Genomic DNA, 22952 nt, shown 5'->3' on the forward strand with positions numbered 1-22952 from the left:
GACCTGCTGCACTGAGTCTGCTGGATACGGGGATTGAGGGAGAAGTCCTCATTTATAGTGTTTACATGAACACACATCTTTAAAATGATATAAATTGTGGTTTTCTGTTAATGAAATTATGAATAACAAATGTAGCAGGGCATTAAATCACTGTTCATTTCTTTGCATTTTAACTTTGTAAACTATAAACTCATGCGTCTCCTCACGGTTTGTGTCTCATTTTGTGAGCTAACTGACAACAGCAGTTATTCGCTCACCTTCTCCCCTGCTGGCCACGCCCACTCCTGCCCGATGCTCGCAGAGCTCCGCCCATTAATCATGCATCTTTTGAAAAAATTCTGAAGTAGACTTAAACCGAAAGTGGGGGGTGTCATGGCCCTTTAAAGGATTAAAGGGAAAAGTTTGCTCTGTTTTAATTCTCTCAACTTTTAATACTGTTTAGTTCGATTATATCCCGCTTTTCAAAAAACAACAACAATCACTGAATGTTTTGAATGAGAATCTGTAATGTAGCCATGGTGGGATGAATTTTGGTGTCATGGAAGCCATGACAAGAATGAATGTAGCGGAAACCATAGACAGTACAGGACTTTATTCTGCTTCCAATACTGATACTGATCAATTGCATACAATACCAAACAGTACTAACTAGTTATTTCTCCATTAAATTATTTTGATTGAATATGGATTGGATCAGTTAAACATTCAACTTCAACAAACATGTTAACATAGGCACAAGTTAAAGGCATAGTTCACCCAAAAATAACATTTCTGTCATCATTTAATCATACTTAACACTATTTCTTTCGTAATGCACATCTGAAAGTACATACATGTTAGACGCATGTTATTCAATGATTGAATGCTCTGAGAAAAACATTGGATTATTTAAAAGACATGCTGGTACCAGGCTTTCTCATAATATTGTCGATATGCCAATAGGTTTAAATTAATCCAATATTGGCTGATAAATATTGGTGGCTAATACATCGTACATTTGCAAAATTGCTTTCTTAACTCTTAAAATACTTGTAGTGTGTGGTCTAAAAACAAATATTTTTAAAAATGTACCTTTTGTGATATTTTATGCAGAAATTGATGTGATGTGATCTCCGATTTAATTTGATGCAAAATGCTCAAAAACTAAAAAGCATTTAAATGCAAGTGTGTATTTACAGGGTATATGCAGGAGTCATAAAGGTAATTTCAAAATCTTTTTTAAAACGTTTTAAAGACCTTCTCAGAATATTTTAAGACATTATCACCACTAATCAGCATTCTAATCAGTATCAAACCCTTAACTTAATAAACAGTTGTGTAGTTTAAATGAATGGAGCACAACCATGCAACAGAACTCAGATAAGCTCGGAAGAAACAAAGCTTAAAAGAATAAATGATGCTGTTGTTTTCAGCGACAGGCTTCAGCCACTGTTTAAACTCGTCTTTCTCCAAGGAGTACACAAACTTGCATTATGCCATTTTGCTGTCTGTTTTGCTCTATGGTTTCGCCAAATGTGGAGAGCGTCACATCACCTTTCAGCGTTTGTCGCAAATTACGTGACATCACCCAGACAGAGGAGCTTGGCCAGATGCTCCCTGGCCCAAATTAATCTATATCTATATCCAAGGCCTATATCTGCAAGGCAGAACACAAACTTATATATATTTATCAGACTTAATATGTAATGGCAACACATCACTGGTGAAAGAACATATAAAAGAAATAGGGAATAATGAAAACACACTGTAAAATCACCATGAATCACTTTCAAAAAGTCAAACGCTTAATCAAACTCTTAAATAAACTGCTGACATTGCAATAATTATTTCCTGCTTTTTCCAGCTAGTTTCTTTTGGTCTGACACAACAATCCTCCTTTCTCAGTCCATTAGAGTTTGACCACCATGTTAAGAATCAAGAATGTCTTACTTACAGTGCTGGAATCTGCCTAATCTCACTTTCTTTGAGTTCATTATTCTCAAAAACATATACTACAACATGGCTTGACGTAAAGCCTGTGTTTGTTTACATAGATCTGTACTGATCTCTGTATATGAGGAAGTGGTATCAATCTTGCAAAAAGAGAGAGAGAGAGAGAGAGAAAGAGAGAGAGAGAGGGTTGAATTTCCTGTTTAAAGGGTGCTTTGCATTGAGAGAATATTTCGACTCTAAGGGGGCACATTTATCGACCACACACAGATATAATGCATAGAGTGCCTTTCTCTGTGGGTGTCCTCCACAGTTCAAAGACATGTGCTGTAACTGAATTGGATAAACTAAATTGGCCGTAGTGTATGTGTGTGAATGTGTGTGTATGGGTGTTTCCCTGTACTGGGTTGAGCTAAAAGGGCATCCACTGCATAAAACATATGCTGGAAAGGTTGGTGGTTTATTTCGCTGTGGTGACCTCTGGTGAATAAAGGAACTAAGCTGAAGAAAAATAAATATTTCAAGAGGAACAGCTATAATAGTCTATTTTATTTAATAAACATGTAAGTTTCGTTTTTTTAATGTAATGTCCTTTACCTTGTCCTGGTTTTTGATTCAGACCTGCTCGTTCAGTAGAGAACGTTAGCATGTTAGCAGTACAGTAATAATTTTTAAATATATGTAACTAATGTAATCGTAAATGTAATGTATTGTGTGATTCTGAGTGTGCCCCACACAGGTGAGTGGGCTTAACAAACCACCTGTAGGACACACTCTCTCCTCTCCCTATGCTCGTAGGGAAGCGAAAAATTAATTATTCATCTAGTTTAGACATGTCATAGCATTTATATACTTCTTTTTCTTTTATCTTCATTTGTATTGATGAAAGCATCTCCTAAATGAATAAATGTAAATAAATCTTTAAATGTATATTATCATGCAGATGATTGGGGTCAGTATGTTTACTTAAAAAAAGTTCAATATTTATTTATTTTGCAAAAATTAACTAATTAATAATACCACAAACAGTCTTTATTTTGAAGAAACATTTTTAAAAATGACATATTTAAAATAAATGCTGTAGTAGAACATTTATAATAATAACAATGAATCACGAGCACAAAATCATTATATTAGAATGATTTCTGAAGAATCTTCTGCTACTGAAGTAGTGTTCATTTTGTAAGTTGCTTTGAAGTCTTCATCAAAAGTCATTTTAAGCTATCACGTGTATTCAACCTATCACTTTTTTATTGTTTAGTCCAGCTTTGATTCAATAAATGTCTAGGAATGATATATATTCTAATTTTAGTCAATAAAAGTATATTATTTTAGTCATTGCTACGATCACCAGTGATCTATTCCTTGGAGATCACTGGAGATTAGTCCCTGTCACCGAACTACACATCTGCCACCAAACTGAACTACAGATCCCATCATGCACCTCACACACACACCAGTTCTAAATCAATGTACAAGTCGAGACTAGAGTCCACTAGGCTACATGAGATTGAGTTTTTTTCTGACCCTGGCAGTAAAACGCAGAATCGCCCAGTCTCGAAACACTTCTGAAATAACCAATGCTTTGAATCGCTTTAGTCACGTGACCTGGTGTTTCGAAACACTTTAGTTACATGACTTGCGTGTTCGGTGCAGTGTTTCGAAACATTTGCGCTTCAGGATCTCTAAACTATGTCGAAACGTCAGTATCACGTCAGCCATTTCTACCTGACCATTCGCCTATTTTTCTGACCACTCTTTGGATTACCTTTATGCTCCAGTTTGCAGTTGCAGTTTGACCTTTGCCTGCCTGATGATACTTTAATTAAACTGCATTTGGATTCAACCCTTGTAGTCCACCCGTTGTTACTATAGTCATGAACCAATAATTTTGGTTAAAATTCTAAATCCCAATGACTATTCATAATCATTGTCAATTGAGAAATGTTGTCAGAATTCACTCATCCACATTTTTTTTACCTCATCTATTTTTCAGATTAATTATATTATCGTAGTAATTAACACACTCTACATTATGCTTGCAGTTTGAAAAAAAATGCTTTTGCAAAAGGACACAATGAAAATCGTAATAATGGTTCCAATAATTACTTGTCACTTTTATCAACTGTTTGAAAAAAAAAAGTCTTGCACTGGCTTATCAAAGCAAGCAAGCTTCACAAACCAACTACTGTAGCTACTTAGAAACATAGCAGTTCCAATCATATCAGTAAAATGCATTACCTCTCCTTGTCCACCTTCTTCTGCGTCCGTCCTTGCTGTAGCCAGTGCTGCTGGTATTTTCTGTGCATCGAGAATCCGACATGTCGCTGCTGTCGTCTGAAGCATCTTCTGACAGTTCCTTCACCCCATCTCCAATGTCCTTCTGCCCACATACAAACACAAGACATCACACATCAGATACATATTCCAAAAAACAGCCACAAAAGCTTATTAGAATCCAATCAAACAGTCCATTTTGAATACACAGAACAGATCATGCATTCAAAATGATAATTACCTTCAGTGTGTAGACTCCCATTCGGCCTGGAACCTTATAGAAGATCCCTTCATCTCCACGTGAGTTTGTATGGAGCATGGCATTGAGACAAGCAAGAGGAGAAGTGCCACTAAAAAAAAGAATAATATAAAATAAGCTTATCCAATTTTAAAAACCTAAAAGCTGCAAAGATAAGCATATTTGTGCATGTATAGTGTGTGAACAGAATTTTTTATTGTAGAAGAAGATATTGTATATAAAAATACTGCAACATATGCTCTATCACAGGGATCACCAAACTTGTTCCTGGAGGTCCGGTGTCCTGCAGATTTTAGCTCCAACCCTAATCAAACACAGCTGAACAAACTGATCAAGGTCTTACTAAGTATACTTAAAACACCCAGGCAGGTGTGTTGAGGCAAGCTGTAGCTAAACCCTGGTGGCACCGGACCTCCAGGAATGAGATTGGTGACCCCTGCCCTATCAGCATCATTCCGAATGACTGGATATGTGCACACACACAAACATCTATCTATATTGTAGAAAACAAAGCAAAAATCTAAATGTCTAGCTTATGAATTTTCTGTCAAGCACAATATAATATTGCAATCAATTCTGCAATATGCATTGAAACAAAGTATTAGTTTAAATGCACATAATACAAAAATAGAGGTAAAAGTACATTAAAGTGTATATTTTAGTATCATTTATATGCTATTATTAACATTTTTAAAATTACTTTATTTTAAGGTTATATATATATATATATATATATATATATATATATATATATATATATATATATATATATATATATATATATATATATATATATGGCTGAAGTCAGAATTATTAGCCCCCTGTTTATTTTTTACCCATTTTCTGTTTAATAGAGAGATTTTTCAACATATTTAGAAACATAATAGTTTTAACAACTCATCTCTAATAACTGATTAATTTTATCTTTGATCTTTGCCATGATGTCAGTAAATAATATTTGACTAGATATTTTTCACAACACTTCTTTACAGCTAAAAGTGACATTTAAAGGCTTAACTAGGTTAACTAGACAGGTTAGGGTAATTAGGCACGTCATTGCATAACGATGGTTTGTTCTGTAGGCTATCGAAAAAAATTAGCTTAAAGGGGCTAATAATAATTTTGTCCTTAAAATGGTATTTAAAATATTAAAAACTGCTTTTATTCTAGCCGAAATAAAAAAAAGAAAAAAGAAAAAAAAAGACTTTCTGAAGAAGAAAAAACATTATCAGGCATACTTTGAAAATTCCCTTGCTCTGTTAAACATCATTTGGGAAATATAAAAAAAAAAATTAAATCTAAGGGGGGCTAATAATTCTGACTTCAACTGTATATATACACACAGAGAACAAGAAAAAACATTGGCTTGTACTGTAGACAAACAAAAGACAATATAAAAGAATACAAAGAAAAGAGACAAAAAACACACATCATAGTCACAAAACATACACTCAAAACTAGAGGGGGTATATAACTTAAACCTCAGGGGGGTCACTGGATTGCTCTTAAGATACAAATTTGTCAAATAAATCAAGAAATTGACCCCAAGTAGCCAAAAATTCTTATGAAGCTAGACTTTAAAAAACAGATATGATGTCAGAAATCCAGTTTTGAGGGGGGTAAAGGGGATTTCCAATTGTTAAGCACTACTCTTTAGCCACCATCATGCCTTGCATTACAGACTTTTGCATTGTTTGAGGGAGAGAAGATGTGTTTTGTGGGAAGCCCAAGATGGCAAGTTCGGCATTGGTACAAAAGGTCTGCTTTAGCTTAAGCCTTGGAGTGACTGTTAAATATGTTTGTCCAGAATCTGTTCAATAAGGGACAGAGCTAAAAGGCGTGAGCAACCGAGTCCTTTGGTGTCTTGCATCTATCGCACATTAATGAGACAGAAGGAAAGATTTTTTGGAGCTTGGCTTTAGTGTAGTGTAGACGACGTATGACCTTGTATTGAATCAGTTGGTTGAGCATGACTGTATTAAAGTCAAACAACTGTCCCATGTGTGTGCAGAGTGTTGGATTCCCAAATCTTTTTCCCAGCCAACTTTAAATCTCATTATTAACATTTTGAATTGGCCTTTTTAAATGACCAAATTTAATTTTATCTTCCCTTTAACATTTTGGGAATTACGTTATGGGATTTAAGTAGTATTTGTTTGTATTTAGTAGTAAGCTGTTTTTTTTTTATTCATTTATTTTTTTGTCTCAGTTTAGCTTAGTTCAAATTGCATCTGTTTTCAAGTCATTTTAATCAAATTTACTTTAGTTAGTCATCAAGGAAACATTTCTCAATTTTAAGCTTACGTTTTCAGATTTAAGCCAGTTACTATTTTTGTTTTGAATTATTTGCCTTTTCCAGAAATCAATCTATTAGACTTATTGTCTAGACTTACTCTTGAATATTCGTAATGATATTAAAAGGCGTAATATACCAACCTAAAGTTCTGTCATTCATTCATTCATTCATTCATTCATTCAGTTTCTTTTCTGCTTAGTCCCTTTATTATTCTGGGGTCACCACACAGAATGAACCGCCTACTTATCCAGCACATGTTTTAGGCAGCAGATGACATTCCAGCTGTAACTCATCACTGGAATACATCCATACACACTCATTCACACACACACACACACACACACTACGGCCAATTTTAGCTTACCCAATTCACCTGTACCGCATGTTTTTGGACTTGTGGGGGGAAACCAGAGCACCCGGAGGAAACACACGCGAATACGGGGAGAAAATGCAAACTCCATACAGAAATGCCAACTGACCCATCCAGGGCTCGAACTAGCAACCTTCTTGCTGTGAGGCGATGGTGCTACCCATTGTGCCACCATGCTGCCCAAAATTATTTCATTATTGACTAAAATTATTCTGAATGTAGATGTTATGGACTTTTTTTTTTAAGTCAAAGCAAAACTGACAAAAGCAAAACAAGCAACCAATTCTGATGATAAGCACTATGGTCAAATCCATGACCAATATGCTTGGGGTTTATAGAGACCCTGTTCACACCTAGTGTAGATATGCGTTACAGTTGATGTGATCACAAGCAGTTGCTATGACATACAGGTGTAAACAGCATCTATAATGTTTTCAGTTGTACTCTTTCATCAGATCTCAAGGCAGTGGAACACACATTTTATCAGATTACTGAGACTTTTATTTCAGTATGTTTATGTACTTCCACTGAAATGGAATGGAATATTGAGTAGGGGGCGGGGCTTTCTTTTTGCTCATCATTCCCTCATAGCAAACTAACGGTAAGAGGGGCGTGATTTTGAATATTATGGATAATGCTGTCAAGCTGAAGTCAACAGAGAAGTGCCCTGTAACATCCCAACAAGCACATTTGTGTTAATTCCATGCAAATGTTAACCATGGGTATGCTTGTATTTTACAGTGCTGGTAAAATACTTAAAAATACCTCTGTCAATGTTTGTAAACAATTTTATTGGATTTTATTAAACTCACACAAGTAGCAACTTCACATCTGTCACATCCATAACTAAGCTTTTCCCTCATAAATGCAAAAAAAGGCAAATAAAATCAAGCATTTTTATTATATAGTGAGCTAACTCTTATCTTTTTGATTTGCATTATTTCTTTTGGACCATGCAGTTTAATTCACAGGATTTCTACAAAGTAAGTTTTATACTGTAAACTCGCAGACTCTTTTTGGTCACATCCATAGCGCATGTTTATTTTTCTCAAATAAATCAAAAAAATGTTAACAGGTTAGTTGTTTCAGAAAATTTAAACAGATGTTTCAATATAATGTTAACAAATGCTGTGAATTTATGTTTTAGGTTTTTACTGAAAATCACATCCACATCCATAACGCTGGAATTGGTCTTTCAAAGATGTCTAAAAGACTTTCAAACAATGAATTCATGGCTAAAACAAGGCAAAATTTGAGCTGTCAGTGAAAATAACACACTAGTCATCAAATAGACAGGAAAGAACACGTCTGTCTAATCTGTATTTTTGATGACTAGTCTGTCGTTGGACTATTGTTAGATGTGTCCTAGATTTTCACTGACACCCCAAATTAACTCTTGTTTTATCAAAAAAGTCAACCCAGGCTCGTTCTGAAAACGTACCGCTATATACATTTCTGGAGAGCACCAAATATTTCCCAGGAGGTATGTTTTTTTCCAGTTTATGTTTTCGCGAATCCACCAGAGGCCGCTGTGTACACTTTTTGAGATCTCAAATTTCTCTTGCGAGTGCCATTCGCGGCTGCTGTTCTTGCGTAAATCCACCTGAGGCTGCTGTCAACTGTCTGACTGACTGACCGATTGACTGACCCAGCCTCCTCCTTCCCTAAACCCAACCCATAGTGTTTTTAAAAGCCCTCACCTGATTTTTACTAGGTTTTACATTTTACTACATTCTCACACTGTTATTTACTTGTTTATTTTACTTTTTGGCTTCTTTTTTTTGTCTAACCTGCTTCCCGGGACCGTTATTCGCCCCGTAGCATTCGTTTTAAAGAGAAATGCAGGCATACATACTTCTGGCTACATAATTCGCAATCTCCAGAAATGTATATAATGCTGCAATTTCAGTATGAGCCTATGTTGCCAAAAGCTTATGCTTGGATGTCTTTTAGACATCATCAGGGCCAGACGGAATCTGCGGACGTTTTTTGCTATTTCTGCGGAGAATTTTAGTAAAAACCTGCGGATTTCTGCTAAATTATTTTGGGAGTATCCAGCGGAGTATCATAACTTACACCTTAATATATTAAATAAAAAGTAAGAAATTACTGAATAAAAACTGAATAAATTCAAATTTACACATTTACTCAAGTAAATAAACAGAATTAATAATGGGCTTAAAATCTGCATAAATCTGCGGAATTCTGCGGAAAATCTGCGGAATTCTGCGCATGCAGATTCCGTGTGGGTCTAGACATCATTTAAACACAAAATTGCTATGTGGAATGGGTTTGTTCATTCAATAGTACTCGTGTGTCACACTCAACCCTACAGCCAATGACAAAATTCAAGGAAAGGATTTCAATGCAAATCCAAAACAAAAATTATCACAAGAGACGCATTCAAAAATATGATAATAGAGCAATTCCAGCTATTATGGGAGTTATGGACTATATCAATCTGTAAACATATTTTATATTTTAAATGAGGAAAATAAACATGCGTTATTAATGTGACCAAACAAGTCATCATTTTTTTCATGGCAAGGTTGACATTTGCATGGAATTGCTTAAAGGGCACCTATGGAGAAAAATCTACTTTTCAAGCTGTTTGGACAGACATATGTGTAGATATAGGGTATAGGCGGTCATATTGGGGTGACGTAAACACACCCAGTCCTTTTTTTTTAATTTAACAACATAAGAACAGTGAACCAATTGCAGCGATTTACAGACCGACCGCAACTGAACGTAGAAGTGCGGTCCCCCGCCCACCGAATTGATTGACAGCGGCCAAACATGCCACAGTAGTCACGTGTATAATCATTTCAACAAGAGGGGACATGTGCAAAGCTACCGGGAATAAAAGGTCTGTCAGTTTGCTAGGATCCTTAATCATCATCAAATGTGATCAAGAGTGAGTTTTACAAGTTTAAAATGTTTTAAAACAGTCCACGTGTGTAATGAATTACAACGATTTACTTCAAATTTACTTCATCAGCACAGCTGCGCGTCAGAACAATTATAAAAGAAGACGTTTCAATCCCAATTTGTGGACGTTAAATCAGGTTTATTTTGTACACTAACATAACAGATATCCATACAGCAGTGGAGATTAGCCTGTATCCTTTTACATTTGCGTGCAAAAAGAGTGCAAAGCTCAACGCGATCTGTCTGTATGTATGTGCGTATCGTATCTGTGCTGGGTATGTGTGTGTGTTTGTGTGTCTGCGCGTGAATTTTGTTTTGACATTGTGTGTGACTCATCGTTGTAACTTAACACAGGAAATGCATCAAATTTTCTTTGCAAAAGTTCTTACTGTAGTATTTCTCACAAATGCTACATGAGATCTGCGTCCTTTATGTCTGTTTGTAGTCTGACGCAGCCGAGGGAGGAGATTAAGGCACGCAGAAAGGCATGTAGAAATGGTGGGCGGGGAGAACTAGCCTTAAAGGTGCAGTAGAGCAAAACCGCCACCCAGCGCAAAAATGTATAAAACAGAATCTTATAAAAGGTATAATGAAAAATCTGATGGGTGTTTTAAGCTGAAACTTTACAGACACAATCTGGAGACACAAAAGATTCATAATAAATCTGAAAAAAGGGGGAACCTAGGTGCCCTTTGATACCAACTGAAAACATCTCCACTGACCACTCGTAATCAGATCACTGAAAGCGCAGGTTAATACGAGGTGAAAACAGAGCCAGAGTCCCTTTGCATGCTTCGTCAACTGGGACATGTTAATAACAAGCATAGGGATCGGCCAATGGAATTAAGTTAGTTACAGGGAAGGGTGTACTACTATATAATCTTACCTTCTGGAAGACAACAGAGAAATGAAACAAACAAACAACAACAAAAAAGATGTGATAATTAGATATGCGGCCACATTAAATGTGCTTTGGGAAAACAAAAGACAATAAATGACAATGCACATGATGTGGAACATCTCAGGGACGGGGGACAGTGAGTAAAATAAAGTAATAGAAGTGTGTTGGCTGAAGAACGATCTGTTTTAATAAAGAAACATCTGGAGATCGACCTTACCTTATCTCCTTCAGCCTTTCTCTCTGAATCACTTGCAGGATCTCTTTATGACTCATGGGTGTGTTGGGGTACTTCTCAAGCACCTGCGGACAGGATTACGGTAACAAGAACAATTCAGCAGCTGTGACTCACGCTACAGCAGAAACCACAGAGAGAGCATGAGGCAGAACTGACGGTCAGTCTGGTTCTATCATTAGATGACCCCAGTGAAGCTGAAAACGTTGGCTTTCAAAACTGGCCTACACTTCTGGGGTCTGAAAAAAAAGTGAGTTTGAACTTTGAGACGCATTCAGAAGTGCTTGTGTTGTGAGAAATGCAAACAGACTCCAGACATTCCAAGTGATCGGTGGCTTTTGGCCACAAGTGAAGTCAGATGCTGGATGGAGGCCCGAGAGCTGTGTCACAGTGATGATGTAAATTTACCTCCTGCATTCAATTCAGTCATTCTGATGTTACTATTGTTGGTAAACTACAGTTCCTCAAACAAAACCTCAAGCAGATATTCTGACTCTGATTGGCTCAGCTGTCAACATAGTAGGTTTGCGGCTGAGGTAGTCAACTACATTTTTCATACAAATCTAAATGTACAAATTTCAAATGTTTTTGCTGAGATGTTCAGTCAATTTGAAAAAACATCTATTTCGTATACTACATAAAGATGTAGTTTTAAGTCAAATGACGTCATCACACAAAGTAATATGTTAATAAGAAACTGTTTATTGTGCATCTGGATGTAATGTTTTAATATAATACTCGGCGCCTCAGAGAGTAAAGACATGACGGGTTTACGCTTGTCAGATACTACGTGATGACGTTACTAATATGCAAATTAGTGTGTGACGCCATCTGGCAACATTTGGCTACTTTTCAGGCAGGCTTTAGCTAGTATTCATTGGAAATAGTTGGCAACACTGTATGAAATTGAAAATAGTCACATAAAGCAATCACCAGAAGTTCATCATTGGCTGAAAAACACTACACCCATTGGTCCATATTAATTAATTAACATCGGTTGATCGTGCCTCAAATTACTGATGTTGTTTGGAAAAACGTGACAAAAAGCTGACTCTTGATTAACAATCTGTCCGTCACAGAGGTTGTGACTCACTTCTGCGTTTCCTGTGGGCTTTTTGCCAAGCGTTTTGTTATGACTAAGCCTTTTCTCTTCGCAAACGTTTATTAGATTATGATTGTACTTATAGTATTGTTATTTCGATGCACCTTTTGGAGATTTTAGTCATTTTGATTACACACTGTGCTATCTCCAAAGTGTATACGTCATTTTATACATCATTTACTACACCAACTGTTAAGTGTTTATTTTAACTGTTAGATTTTACTAGATGAAGGACAGGGGCGGAAATAAATCAGCATAAAATTTCAGTCATCGGCTTCCCTGATCTGTGTCATCCTGAGAAAAACCCATATAAGTCAATTGTTAATTGCTTTGTTGAACCCATCGCATTACCATCGCATTACTCAACAACTGTGTTTACAAGCAGAGTTTGTGCTAATGCATACAGAAAGAATCAACAATCAGAGGCCAATGATCAACAAAGGACATATTTTGCTTAGCATATAGCCCCATAAATGATTTAGCAAGTCAGCCTCTAACAAGCTCAAAATAATTAAAGATTTGGGCAACATTTTAGTTTAGGTCACAATTCACGCCATTAACTAGCACATCTAGCTTAATAAACCACTAATAAGCTGTTTATTAATAGTTAGTCATAGATATTTACATTAGTTGTCGCCTACGTTATTGGTGTCTATAGGAAGGAATGTGTTAATAAAGCCACCATTTTAGTACAGGGTAACGCTCCTTTGAAACTAATGTGGGACCAAAGTGTAGTGGAGGACTGGCCATCCAGAGCCATATGTAAACATTTATACATATATCTTTGATGGGGAGTTTTCCCGGTGGTCAGTACACAAATATTTTTTTAAATTATGAAAAAATTATCTACATCGATGGAGGGAGTGATTCGTTTGTAAATTAATCTCCGTTATGAACGACTCTTACTCTTAGCCGACAATAATAAAAGTTTCTAGCACGGCAGCATCTTGTTGTCATTATTATTTACATTGTTTGCTGATTTTATTCAACAAAACTAGCATAAGCCTAGTATTTAGTGCGAGTTGGTGCTACTTTGCCTTATGGTCAGTGCAGTAAGTGACTGTATTATCGTCAATGACGCTACTAGTTTAGCACAAAATTCCTTAACATAAAAACGTAAAAAACAAAATCTTACCTATGAAATGTTCTGCCTTTGTGCTTTGTTTTCTTTGTTTGCTCATTACTACACCCATGCACAGCGCTAAAGTGCAGCATCTTCAGATTGGCTTTAGTCTTGACTAGTGCTGTTGAATGACATTTGCCCTGGGAGCACTGTACAAATGTGTCAGCGCTATTGACGCATGTTCCGGGTTTGTATGCGATATAAAGTGTATATATCTATGATAGTCAGTAAGGCAGAAGTTGGGTTTAGGTTTGGGTAGGATTATGGATGCAGAATAAGATCATAATTTATTACTACTAATGAACAGTAATTAAAGTCTATTTAGTCAATAATTTAATTAGCCTGACATGTTTACTGTCCATAAATATTTTAAATGTTTCTCAAAATAAAATAAATTGTGTTTAAATCGAAAAATAGATTTATTAAAATAAATAATTGTTTTTAATTGTGTGTCCTTTTCAATGCTTTTCAGCATTTAGTTCTTTCCCTCATCAAAGCAGTTAAGTACACGGTCATATCAAATGAAGGTTTTTAATGTTTGTAATGTGATGCTGCTTAGTTTAGTTCTTGACAAAACTGAATACTTCCCTGGTATATAGCAGATGAAAAGCTGTGTGTGGCAAGAAAGTACCAAACTTACTAACCTTACATGGTAACTGATGTATGATTACATTCATACAACACACAAAACAAAACCAAAGTTCCATTTCAGAGGAGGATTTAAGCAAGGTAAGCAGGAAATCTGAGGGCCCCAAAATAAATAGAAGTAATTATACCTATAAATTATATATAACATAATTCTCTATCATATTTTGTATGACGGGGTCTAAAGAAAAAAAAAGGTTAAATAAATATTACTTCTGCGCAAATGTGTCCTCCTTCCTCAATCATGGAGCAGTCCAGCAGTCAAATTAGGTAAAGATTTAGTTTTAAAACGAAATGGTTTATATATTATTTTAGTTTTGAATGCATTTTAAGTTTTGCAAGATGCTTTACGTGTTGTTATTTTGCATTAGGACAAAATATAGAAAAAGACATTGAGTTACAGCAAAATAAACCAATTAAGGTTAAATTAAAGTACAAACTTTTGGGCCCCATGGCTGGAAGAAGACGATTTGGGACACAGCTATTGGAAAACTCTAGTCACCAGAGAAAATGTTGTTTCAACAAAAAAAAAACATATTTTTATTAATTATTTTTATTATTTTTAGAAGATGGAATTTAAAAAGCGCCGGTTCTAAGTCAGATTCAATGACAAGCTGATTAAAATGAACCAAATGAACGATGAAAAACTGGACAATGCAAACAGGTGCATGTCGGAAACTCTGAATATGAAGCCTCAGCTTGTGGTCATGGGCGGACACTTGTATACATTGCCCTGCTACAGTTTGTCAACTTTCCGTCTCATATAAGCAAAGAGGTTTAAAGTTATATGCAACACAGTGCAGTCATCTCTAAATGTGATATAGCATACTATCAAAAGACGGATATAATCACCACTTCAACCGCGTCAAAAAAGTAAACAAGGCGTTTGACAAGCTCGCAGTCTCTACCGACACAACATGCTCAAGCCGGCGGTGCTTCTGACCTTTTTCAGCCGAAAACACCGGCGAATTCAAAAGTAGACCAATATTGAAGTGTCATAGGAAGGTTAATGATAATACTGCGCTGTTTGTGCGGGTTTAAGTGAGCTAAGCTAACTGGCTAGCCAGTGTCACTATCCATAAGCGCGCTAAGCTCTTCGCGGCAAGCTAGCAACGACACGAACGTCACGCTATAGACGTTTCATCAAATCACTTCCCGAAACAAATAAAGTTCCCGAATGGTGCGTGATAATGGAGAAAATCATTTAAGTCATGCTTGCTATCGTATGACTCTAAATGCACTTTGGCAACATCAACCGACACCAGGCCTTGATATGCATACGCAATACTTCGTCTACAACAGCGGGTCATGAACTCAAACACAGTTGTACAAGTGGGAGCACAAGGCGAAAACAAGCGAAACAAGCGCTCAAGAAGTCTCGGTTTTTACCGTTTTGGCGGCCTCTGCCCATGTTCTGCCCTTTTTCTTCTTCTGTCGTTCCCTCATGTCTGCGCTCGGTCGCGGGTAACCGACCTGTGTGCTGTGCGAAGTGTTGATGTTGCTTTAGTTACCCTGCAAGACCTGCCATCTCTGCCATATTGGGTTTTTACTGTAAGAGGCGAACCATGTGACCCTCTGGGAAACGTCATCTTACTGTAACGCTACGATGACAGTTCAGGGGAAACCACCTACATACTCTCGACCCTTTGTTTTCACCTGTATCAATGTTTCAAGCTGCAAAAAGACACACACGCGTACACAGTATCCATTTTACGCGTACATTGTGCAATTTTTCATCGCGCATTTACTAGAGCTCTTGGCTCGCTTGTTAATACTGGGTTAAAATATGGCATATGCGACACGTGCCAAAACAATCTTTGCAGGATTATAAAGTAAACATAAAAACATTAACTAAGACTGTTAGCTAACGTTATATAAACTAATTAGCTGCTTATTACTAGTTAGTGAGTTAGGTGTAGGTATTAGGCAGGATTAGGGAGGTAGAAAGATCATTCATGAGTAGCCTACTAATAAACAGTTCATATTTTATTAATAGACAGTTAATAAGCCAGTAGTGAATAGTGTGCATTGTTACATATTTAAGTGTTACCAGTATAGTTAATCCAATTCAAATGTGAGCTTCTAGATGTTTGTTTTTGATGGTGCAGGTCGCCCCCTCATGGGTGGTGCCATGTTGACACCGCGCCGCGCGTAATGCTACATAAAAACATAGCCTACATAATGTAGTTCTGATCGTATATTGTTTGACCTGCCTATGTGTTGTACTTTAATGACAGATTTAATTAAACAATTAACAATTCAAAAGCTGAATTATGCTTAGCATGGTTTTAAAATAATACAGCATTTGCCAAAATGGATCAAATTAGCTAACTATTTTGAAATCCTGAGAGTGCAGGAACATCTGAGAAGAATTAAGTTAAATTATTGTAATATATGAGACCTGATGGCTTATATAAGAACTAGCTGCATGTGGAGTGAAATAACCCAGCAAGCATTTTTTTTTTTTTTTTTTAAAGATTTCTAGACGTCTAAACATTGCCGTCTTGGCTAAAACATGGCTAAATTTGGGCTGTCAGTGAAAATTTAATAGACGTCAAAGAATAGCCCAAAACTAGACTAGTCGTCAAATAAACAGAAATTAATACAGTAATTACACATATAAAGTCTGCAGAGCAAATTCTGAGGTGTTGTTAAAATCCAAGTGTACCTAATACTGTTTTTAACACTGATGTGGGTTAAATTAAACACTTAAACCCTCATTTTAGTAAGTAGAGTTCATTGACATTTTTATATTATTATTGTTATTATTGTTGTTATTATTATTGATATTATTAATCTTCCAGGGTGTTAAAACATTCAAATACAAACTTTCTTTGTGAATTTCATGTGGGGAAAATGTTAACTTTTACTCATGTCAGTTTAAAAAATGAGTTTATGCTTTATATGACCTGGCACTGTTGATAGAGTATTTAATAGTATACAGTGTTTGCGTATAAAACTATTTACTCTGCTTAAATGTATCTATTCAACACTTTTTAAAGTGTAACTTAAACACTGGGCTGGTGGGACTCCAGGAGAAAGTGTAATTGAACACTTCTGAAGTTATATGTACACTGGACAATTTGCCCTGCAGGTATTAAAATGTTTAATGTGGTGTGCATGTTTACACTCTAATTGTAAAAAGTTATACACTGCAGAGGTGTATATGTTCAACACTTTTGAAAGTTTAACATGGCCACTTGGCTGATGGGACTCATATGTACTCCAGAAAAGTGTTCAATTCAGCACCTGTGGTCTAAAATGTACACTCACAAATTTGCTGTGTGTCTAATCTGTCTATTTGGAGACTAGTTTTGGGCTATTTTTCTATTAGATTTTCACTGACAGCCCAAGTTGTTTTAGCCAAGCTGTCTGCAATTAAATGTCTATTAGGTGTCTATTAAACAAAATTGTTTGCTAGGAAACTCTAAATAAATCAATGTACAGTTAATTTCACACAAACAAATGAACCCAAACTTAGAACTAAAATGAACTGTTCAAGTAAACCACATTAATGAATGTCAGAGACCATTCATTCATTCATTCATTCATTCATTCATTCATTCATTCATTCATTCATTCATTCATACAATCATTCATTCATTCATTCATTCATTCATTCATTCATTCATTCATTCATTCATTTTCTTTTTGGCTTAGTCTCTTTATTAATCTGGGGTCGCCACAGCAGAATGAACCACCAACCTATCCATCATTTGTTTTACACAGCAGATACCCTTCCAGCCACAACCCAACAGTGGGAAACACCCATACACTTACATTCATACACATACACTACGGCTAATTTAGTTTATTCAATTCGCCTATGGCGCATGTCTTTGACTTGTGGGAGAAACTGGAGCACTCGGAAGAAACCCATGCGAACACAGGAGAAAATGCAAACTCCACACAGAAATGCCAACTAACCCAGCAGGGGCTCGAACCAGTGACCTTCTTGCTGTGAGGTGATCATGCTACCCACTGCATGAGGCCCTGTCAGAGACTATATTGTACAGTAAAAACCCAATATGGCAGGTTTTGCACGGTAACTAAAGCAACATCAACACTTCGCACAGCACACAGGTCGATTGAGGACATGACAGGACATGAGGGAACGACAGAAGAAGAAAAAGGGCAGAACATGGGCAGAGGCCGCCAAAACGGTTTTGTTGAACTATTTTAAAATCCTGAAAGTGCAGGCATATTTTAGATTAATTGAGTCCAATTATTTTAATATATTGAAACCTGATGAACTAGTGTTGCTACACGTGAAGTGAATAAAGCTTTGAACAAATCATTGTATAGTTATTTTCACACAAACAAATGAACCCAAACTAAGAACTAAAAGGAACTGCTCATGTAAACCACATTAATCAACGTCAGAGAACACCACTGCAAGTTGGAGATCATGTTAGAGTTCAATACACTTCTGTAATCCCACCGGTTCTACACCACCCAACCTGCCCCGAGCTGGGATAGAACCAGCGACCTTCTGCATGGTAGTCGGTTGCTCTAACAAAGAGGCTAAAGACCATGGCCCCTAGTGCCTGTAGCTAAAGCACCTTTAGAGGTCAGAAGAGTGAGGTTTACCTGCATAGCACACACTAGCTGGCCTCCATTACACCCACCCCCCTTAACCTCACTCCCATCCGGGTCAAGGCACCAATGCAACCCCCCCGGTCCTACACCACCCAACCTGCTTCGAGCTGGGATCGAATCGGCAACCTTTTGCATGGGAATCGGATACTCTTACAAGGAGGTTGAAGACCATGGCCCCTAGCGTCTGTCACTAGAGCACCTTTAGAGATCAGAGGAGTGAGGTTTACCTGCACAGCGCACACTAGCTGGCCATTCCTGTCTGAATAAAATAAATGTCCCAAGAATCCTAAATATACACATAAACCTAAATATACATAAACTGCACTTATGTTATATTGTTGTCACACACCAGGTGAAAAGTTGTGCTCCTATAAGATCCTGGCCCCAGCTAGTATCATACTGTAAATATGCAAATATAAGTACTATAAAACTCCTCATAAAAAATCTAGTTTAGTTTTAAGAATATATGTAACAATTTATTTTGAAAGTCCATATTACATGTATTTTTTATGAGTTCATGTCAGCTAGCGCAGTGGCACAGTGGATAGCCATCACCTCACCGCAAGAAGAGTTTGCAAGTTCCCCCCGTGTTCACGTGGCCGTAGTGTATGAATGTGTGCAAGAGTGTGTGGGTGTTTCCCAGTGTTAAGTTGGGTGGCTGGAAGGGCATGAGCTGCGTAATGTACTGGATAAATTCTTGCGGTTCATTCTGCTATGGTGACTCCTGATTAATAAAGGGACTAAGCGGAAAAGAAAATGAATGAATGTCAGCTAGCTGATACCTTTTTTGGCAGTCCATGCATGAACAGACTACTGAATGTAACTTTGAAAGAACAACATGTCAACCTATTCTACAAACTCAAACCATCTATTGAGTTAGTTGACATTAATGTCAAAGGAGTGCCATCCAAATCAAATGCAACCTTGGAATTTTTGCAGATATATAACTTTTAAGCCTTTTTAAAGCTAAGTTAAACACCTACATTTTAAAGTGTGACTACTGCCAGCATTAATTGCACTTTTCAAGCAGTTTTACATTCAGTGTTGCCAGATGTAGCCCAATCTGGCAACACTGTTTACATTCATTATGCAACTTTATTCATACAACACTTCTGTCTGGTTCTTGAATCTGATTGGTTGATAGCCGTGAGATATTTTGCCAGTAACAGCACACAAAGGCCTCTTCACCCTTGTGTATTACTCCGCCCACATACAAGCAGAGGACGGTCTACAGTTTGACAAATATTCCTGCTGTTGGGCAACATATTGTACTTTTGAGGCTAATTTAGTCGAGAATGTAGTTGTTTAGATTGCAAATATCCAGTTTATTTATGAGGATAGTGCCTATGTTAAAACATTTATCATTTCTTAAAGAGACAGCACCTCAGCGACCATTAGTCAAAGACGGTTGACGTTGTCTATCCACAAGATGGCGACAGGACCGCGTAATAAGCCCTTGCTTAGAAGATTAAAACTGCGTGTTTTCTTGAGCGCGAATAAGAGGCTGAAAAACAGAAGCGTCTTGGTATTTAAGTTGGACAGGATAGAGTCAATAAGAAGCTGTGAATAAGCTGGATTCAGCCTTGTCCCTCATCGCAAACACAACAGCAGTCTGGTAGTGATTGCGCTGCTTTTTTTTGGGTTAATTAATGTGATATTGTAACGGTCGCTTAATGTTTGATATTCATTTTATATAAATGCCAGGCCCCCTTTAATAGGACTTCTGTGGTTGTTTTACCTTTGAGATCTAAGCACGCATGTATGAGAGCTCAGTTCAGTTCTGGCGAGCTCTGAGGAGGAGTGTGTGATGGTCGCTCTACTGCTGTATCATTCTTCTCTTTCAATAAAGTAACATTTTATTTTGCGACGGATATTTGAGTGTCTTTTTCTTTTCTTTTTTCTTACTCATTGTCGTTGACTGACGTGTGTAGTCGACAGCACTTGGGAGAAACACATAAAGGCCAATAAGAAGAGCGAAAAAGTTTTTGTCTCTTCTGTTTTTCATTCCCTAAAGTCTCTGGGTAAATGTTGGAACACCTGGCACCCGTCACAGTCACAATACCGACGACAACAGAGAAATACTGTAGACTGTAATAGACTGTAGGGAAATATCTCTGTAGACAGATGGCATTTCATGTCACGTTCAGCCTTATAATCTTAAAATGTGAGCAAAATCAGCTGTTTTATCATCACTTTAGAAATTACGCTATAGAGAATCAATCAAATACTAGCTGTAAAGTGACGTGGGTGAATTAGCTTCTGCTGTTCTGACGTCAGCTGCAGATGTAAATGAATGGCGGAAGAAAGTAGTGCTTAATACAAAAGGGTTTTAGACTCTCCTTGTTTGATTTTCTTTTTTATATACACAATTGTGCCGTTGAAGTGTTGTATAAACGCAATATCACACGAGTAGCAGTGCGATATTTCTGTTTATCAGCACTGGTGACACGCTAAGGCACTCGGTCTGCGACCTCGCAAAGCACGCCTCCCACCAGTGCTGATATACAGCCATATTGCACTGCTACTCTTGTGATATTGCTCATTCGGCATTCAAGAGATATTTCACCCAAAAATCTAAATGTCCTCATCATTCACTAATGCTGAATTCAGACTGCATGATTTTAGCCCCGATTTTTCGCCGACAGGTTTTGAGAAATCGTAGACAAATGCCTAAAGTCACAGGCAAATCGGTGCTCGTGCACGTGAGTGGCAATCACACAATGTGAACTATCAAAGACGCAATCTAAGAGAGAATCGCAGATGAGTCTCCGATGCTTGTGAGATATCTGGTGTGCTAAATATCTGGAGCTGTTGGCGATTCAAATCATGCCATGTGAAATGAGTTTAACTAAAAATAACATCAGCAATCAACCTCAGCCAATGAGAGAGCAGCGTTCACTTGTGTGTGTGTGTGTGTGTGTGTTTGTGCGTGTGTACGTGTGTGTACCTGCAGGCCAGCGGGAGGTTAAGGGAGAAGTTAAAAGCGCTCATTTTCGGTTTATTTGGACCCAAGAAATGGAAGAAAAACTAGTGGAGGTTTGACAGGAGCACCCGTGTCCGTTTGAAGTTTCATAAAGAAAGTTAAAAATGAAAGTTGAGGAGAAATTGCTAATTTCCTTCAAACCCAGGTGAGCAAATATGTACATTTTCTACCCCATTAAAGTATTCTTTCTCATTATATAGTTAATACCAAAAGATATACTACGTGTTTTTGGTTTGTGAGACGTAGTTTGGACGAAGTTGTCAGCGATTCTTCCTATTGTAAAATCATGCAATGTGAAAGCCCCTGTCACTGATCCATCATGCAGTGTAAACAAAGCAGTGACAAAATGCTAGCCCAGATAGTCATGCAGTGTGAAAATCAGTGACATGACCACTTTGAAAATCATGCAGTCTGAACTCAGCATTACTCTCATGTGGTTCTAATAAAGAATGTTGGAAAAAGCAGCAATTGACTCCCAAAGAAGGAAATAAAAATACCAAATCCCTGTTTTCTTTATCAATTGATTAGAAGCTGTAGTGACATCACAGGAAGACGGAAGTCACATTAGAGTTGATGTATTTTAACATGAAAGTTATTTTGTTTAAGGAAATCTAACACTCACCATTTGATATTAGGTAAGGTCAATATTGATTTCATGTTGACATTTAAAAGAGATAATTCACCCCAAAAATATAATATTCTGTCATTATTTACTCACACTCACATGGTGCTAATCATGTTTAAGTTCCTTTCTTCTGTAAATCAAAAAAGGAGATGTTTTGAAAAATGTTGGTCAGCAGCAGACATTGACCTCCATAGAGTTTTTATATAGCAATGTACAGTGCTCAGCAGAATTGAGTACACCTTATTTTGAAAAGAATATTTTGATCCATTTCTTAGTGAATAAAGGTAATATATTTCGGTACATTTGAACAAAACAGATTTATTAAACAGATATATTTATTAAAATAATATTTTAGTCACAGAACATCTTTAGAAATAGAAAGATAAAATAATTAAATTCATGCAAAATATTGCAAATAAAAACACAAACATTTTAACAAAATTGCATATTTTTTTGTCTCTTTTGATTTTTACTATTTTTGAAAATGTTATTTCATATTTTTCCCTAGCATATAAATTTGGGCTACTAATTTCTGGACCGTTATTGTAAGTTATTTTGTTAGATAAGCTCAAAATTTGGCTTCAGTACTGACAAATCTACTGTATACTCACAAATAAAGTATTGTAAAGCTTCTTATAGAAAGTATTCATTTAAATGAGAGATTTGTGCGGGGTGTACTT

At 36.8% G+C, this 22952-nt stretch overlaps 1 protein-coding gene across 2 annotated transcripts in view; it reads right to left on the reverse strand.

Annotated features, from left to right (window-relative positions):
• The window catches only part of asxl2 (ASXL transcriptional regulator 2), a 32805-nt gene extending 17187 nt beyond the window's left edge, over window positions 1–15618 (reverse strand). The window contains exons 1-4 of one of the 2 annotated variants that reach the window (XM_005158855.6): window positions 15455–15618; window positions 11181–11263; window positions 4448–4556; window positions 4171–4312 (exon numbers count right to left, since the gene is read on the reverse strand). In XM_005158855.6, coding sequence (XP_005158912.1) covers window positions 4171–4312; window positions 4448–4556; window positions 11181–11263; window positions 15455–15511 — 391 coding nt within the window. In that variant the 5' untranslated portion in view covers window positions 15512–15618. Of the gene's footprint in view, window positions 1–4170; window positions 4313–4447; window positions 4557–11175; window positions 11264–15454 lie in introns of both variants that reach the window. The other variant, XM_073927803.1, reaches the window with a different exon arrangement.
• Between the last annotated feature and the right edge of the window lie 7334 nt (window positions 15619–22952).

Source organism: Danio rerio, chromosome 17 (genome assembly GCF_049306965.1).
Source record: "Danio rerio strain Tuebingen ecotype United States chromosome 17, GRCz12tu, whole genome shotgun sequence".
Taxonomy (NCBI): domain Eukaryota; kingdom Metazoa; phylum Chordata; class Actinopteri; order Cypriniformes; family Danionidae; genus Danio; species Danio rerio.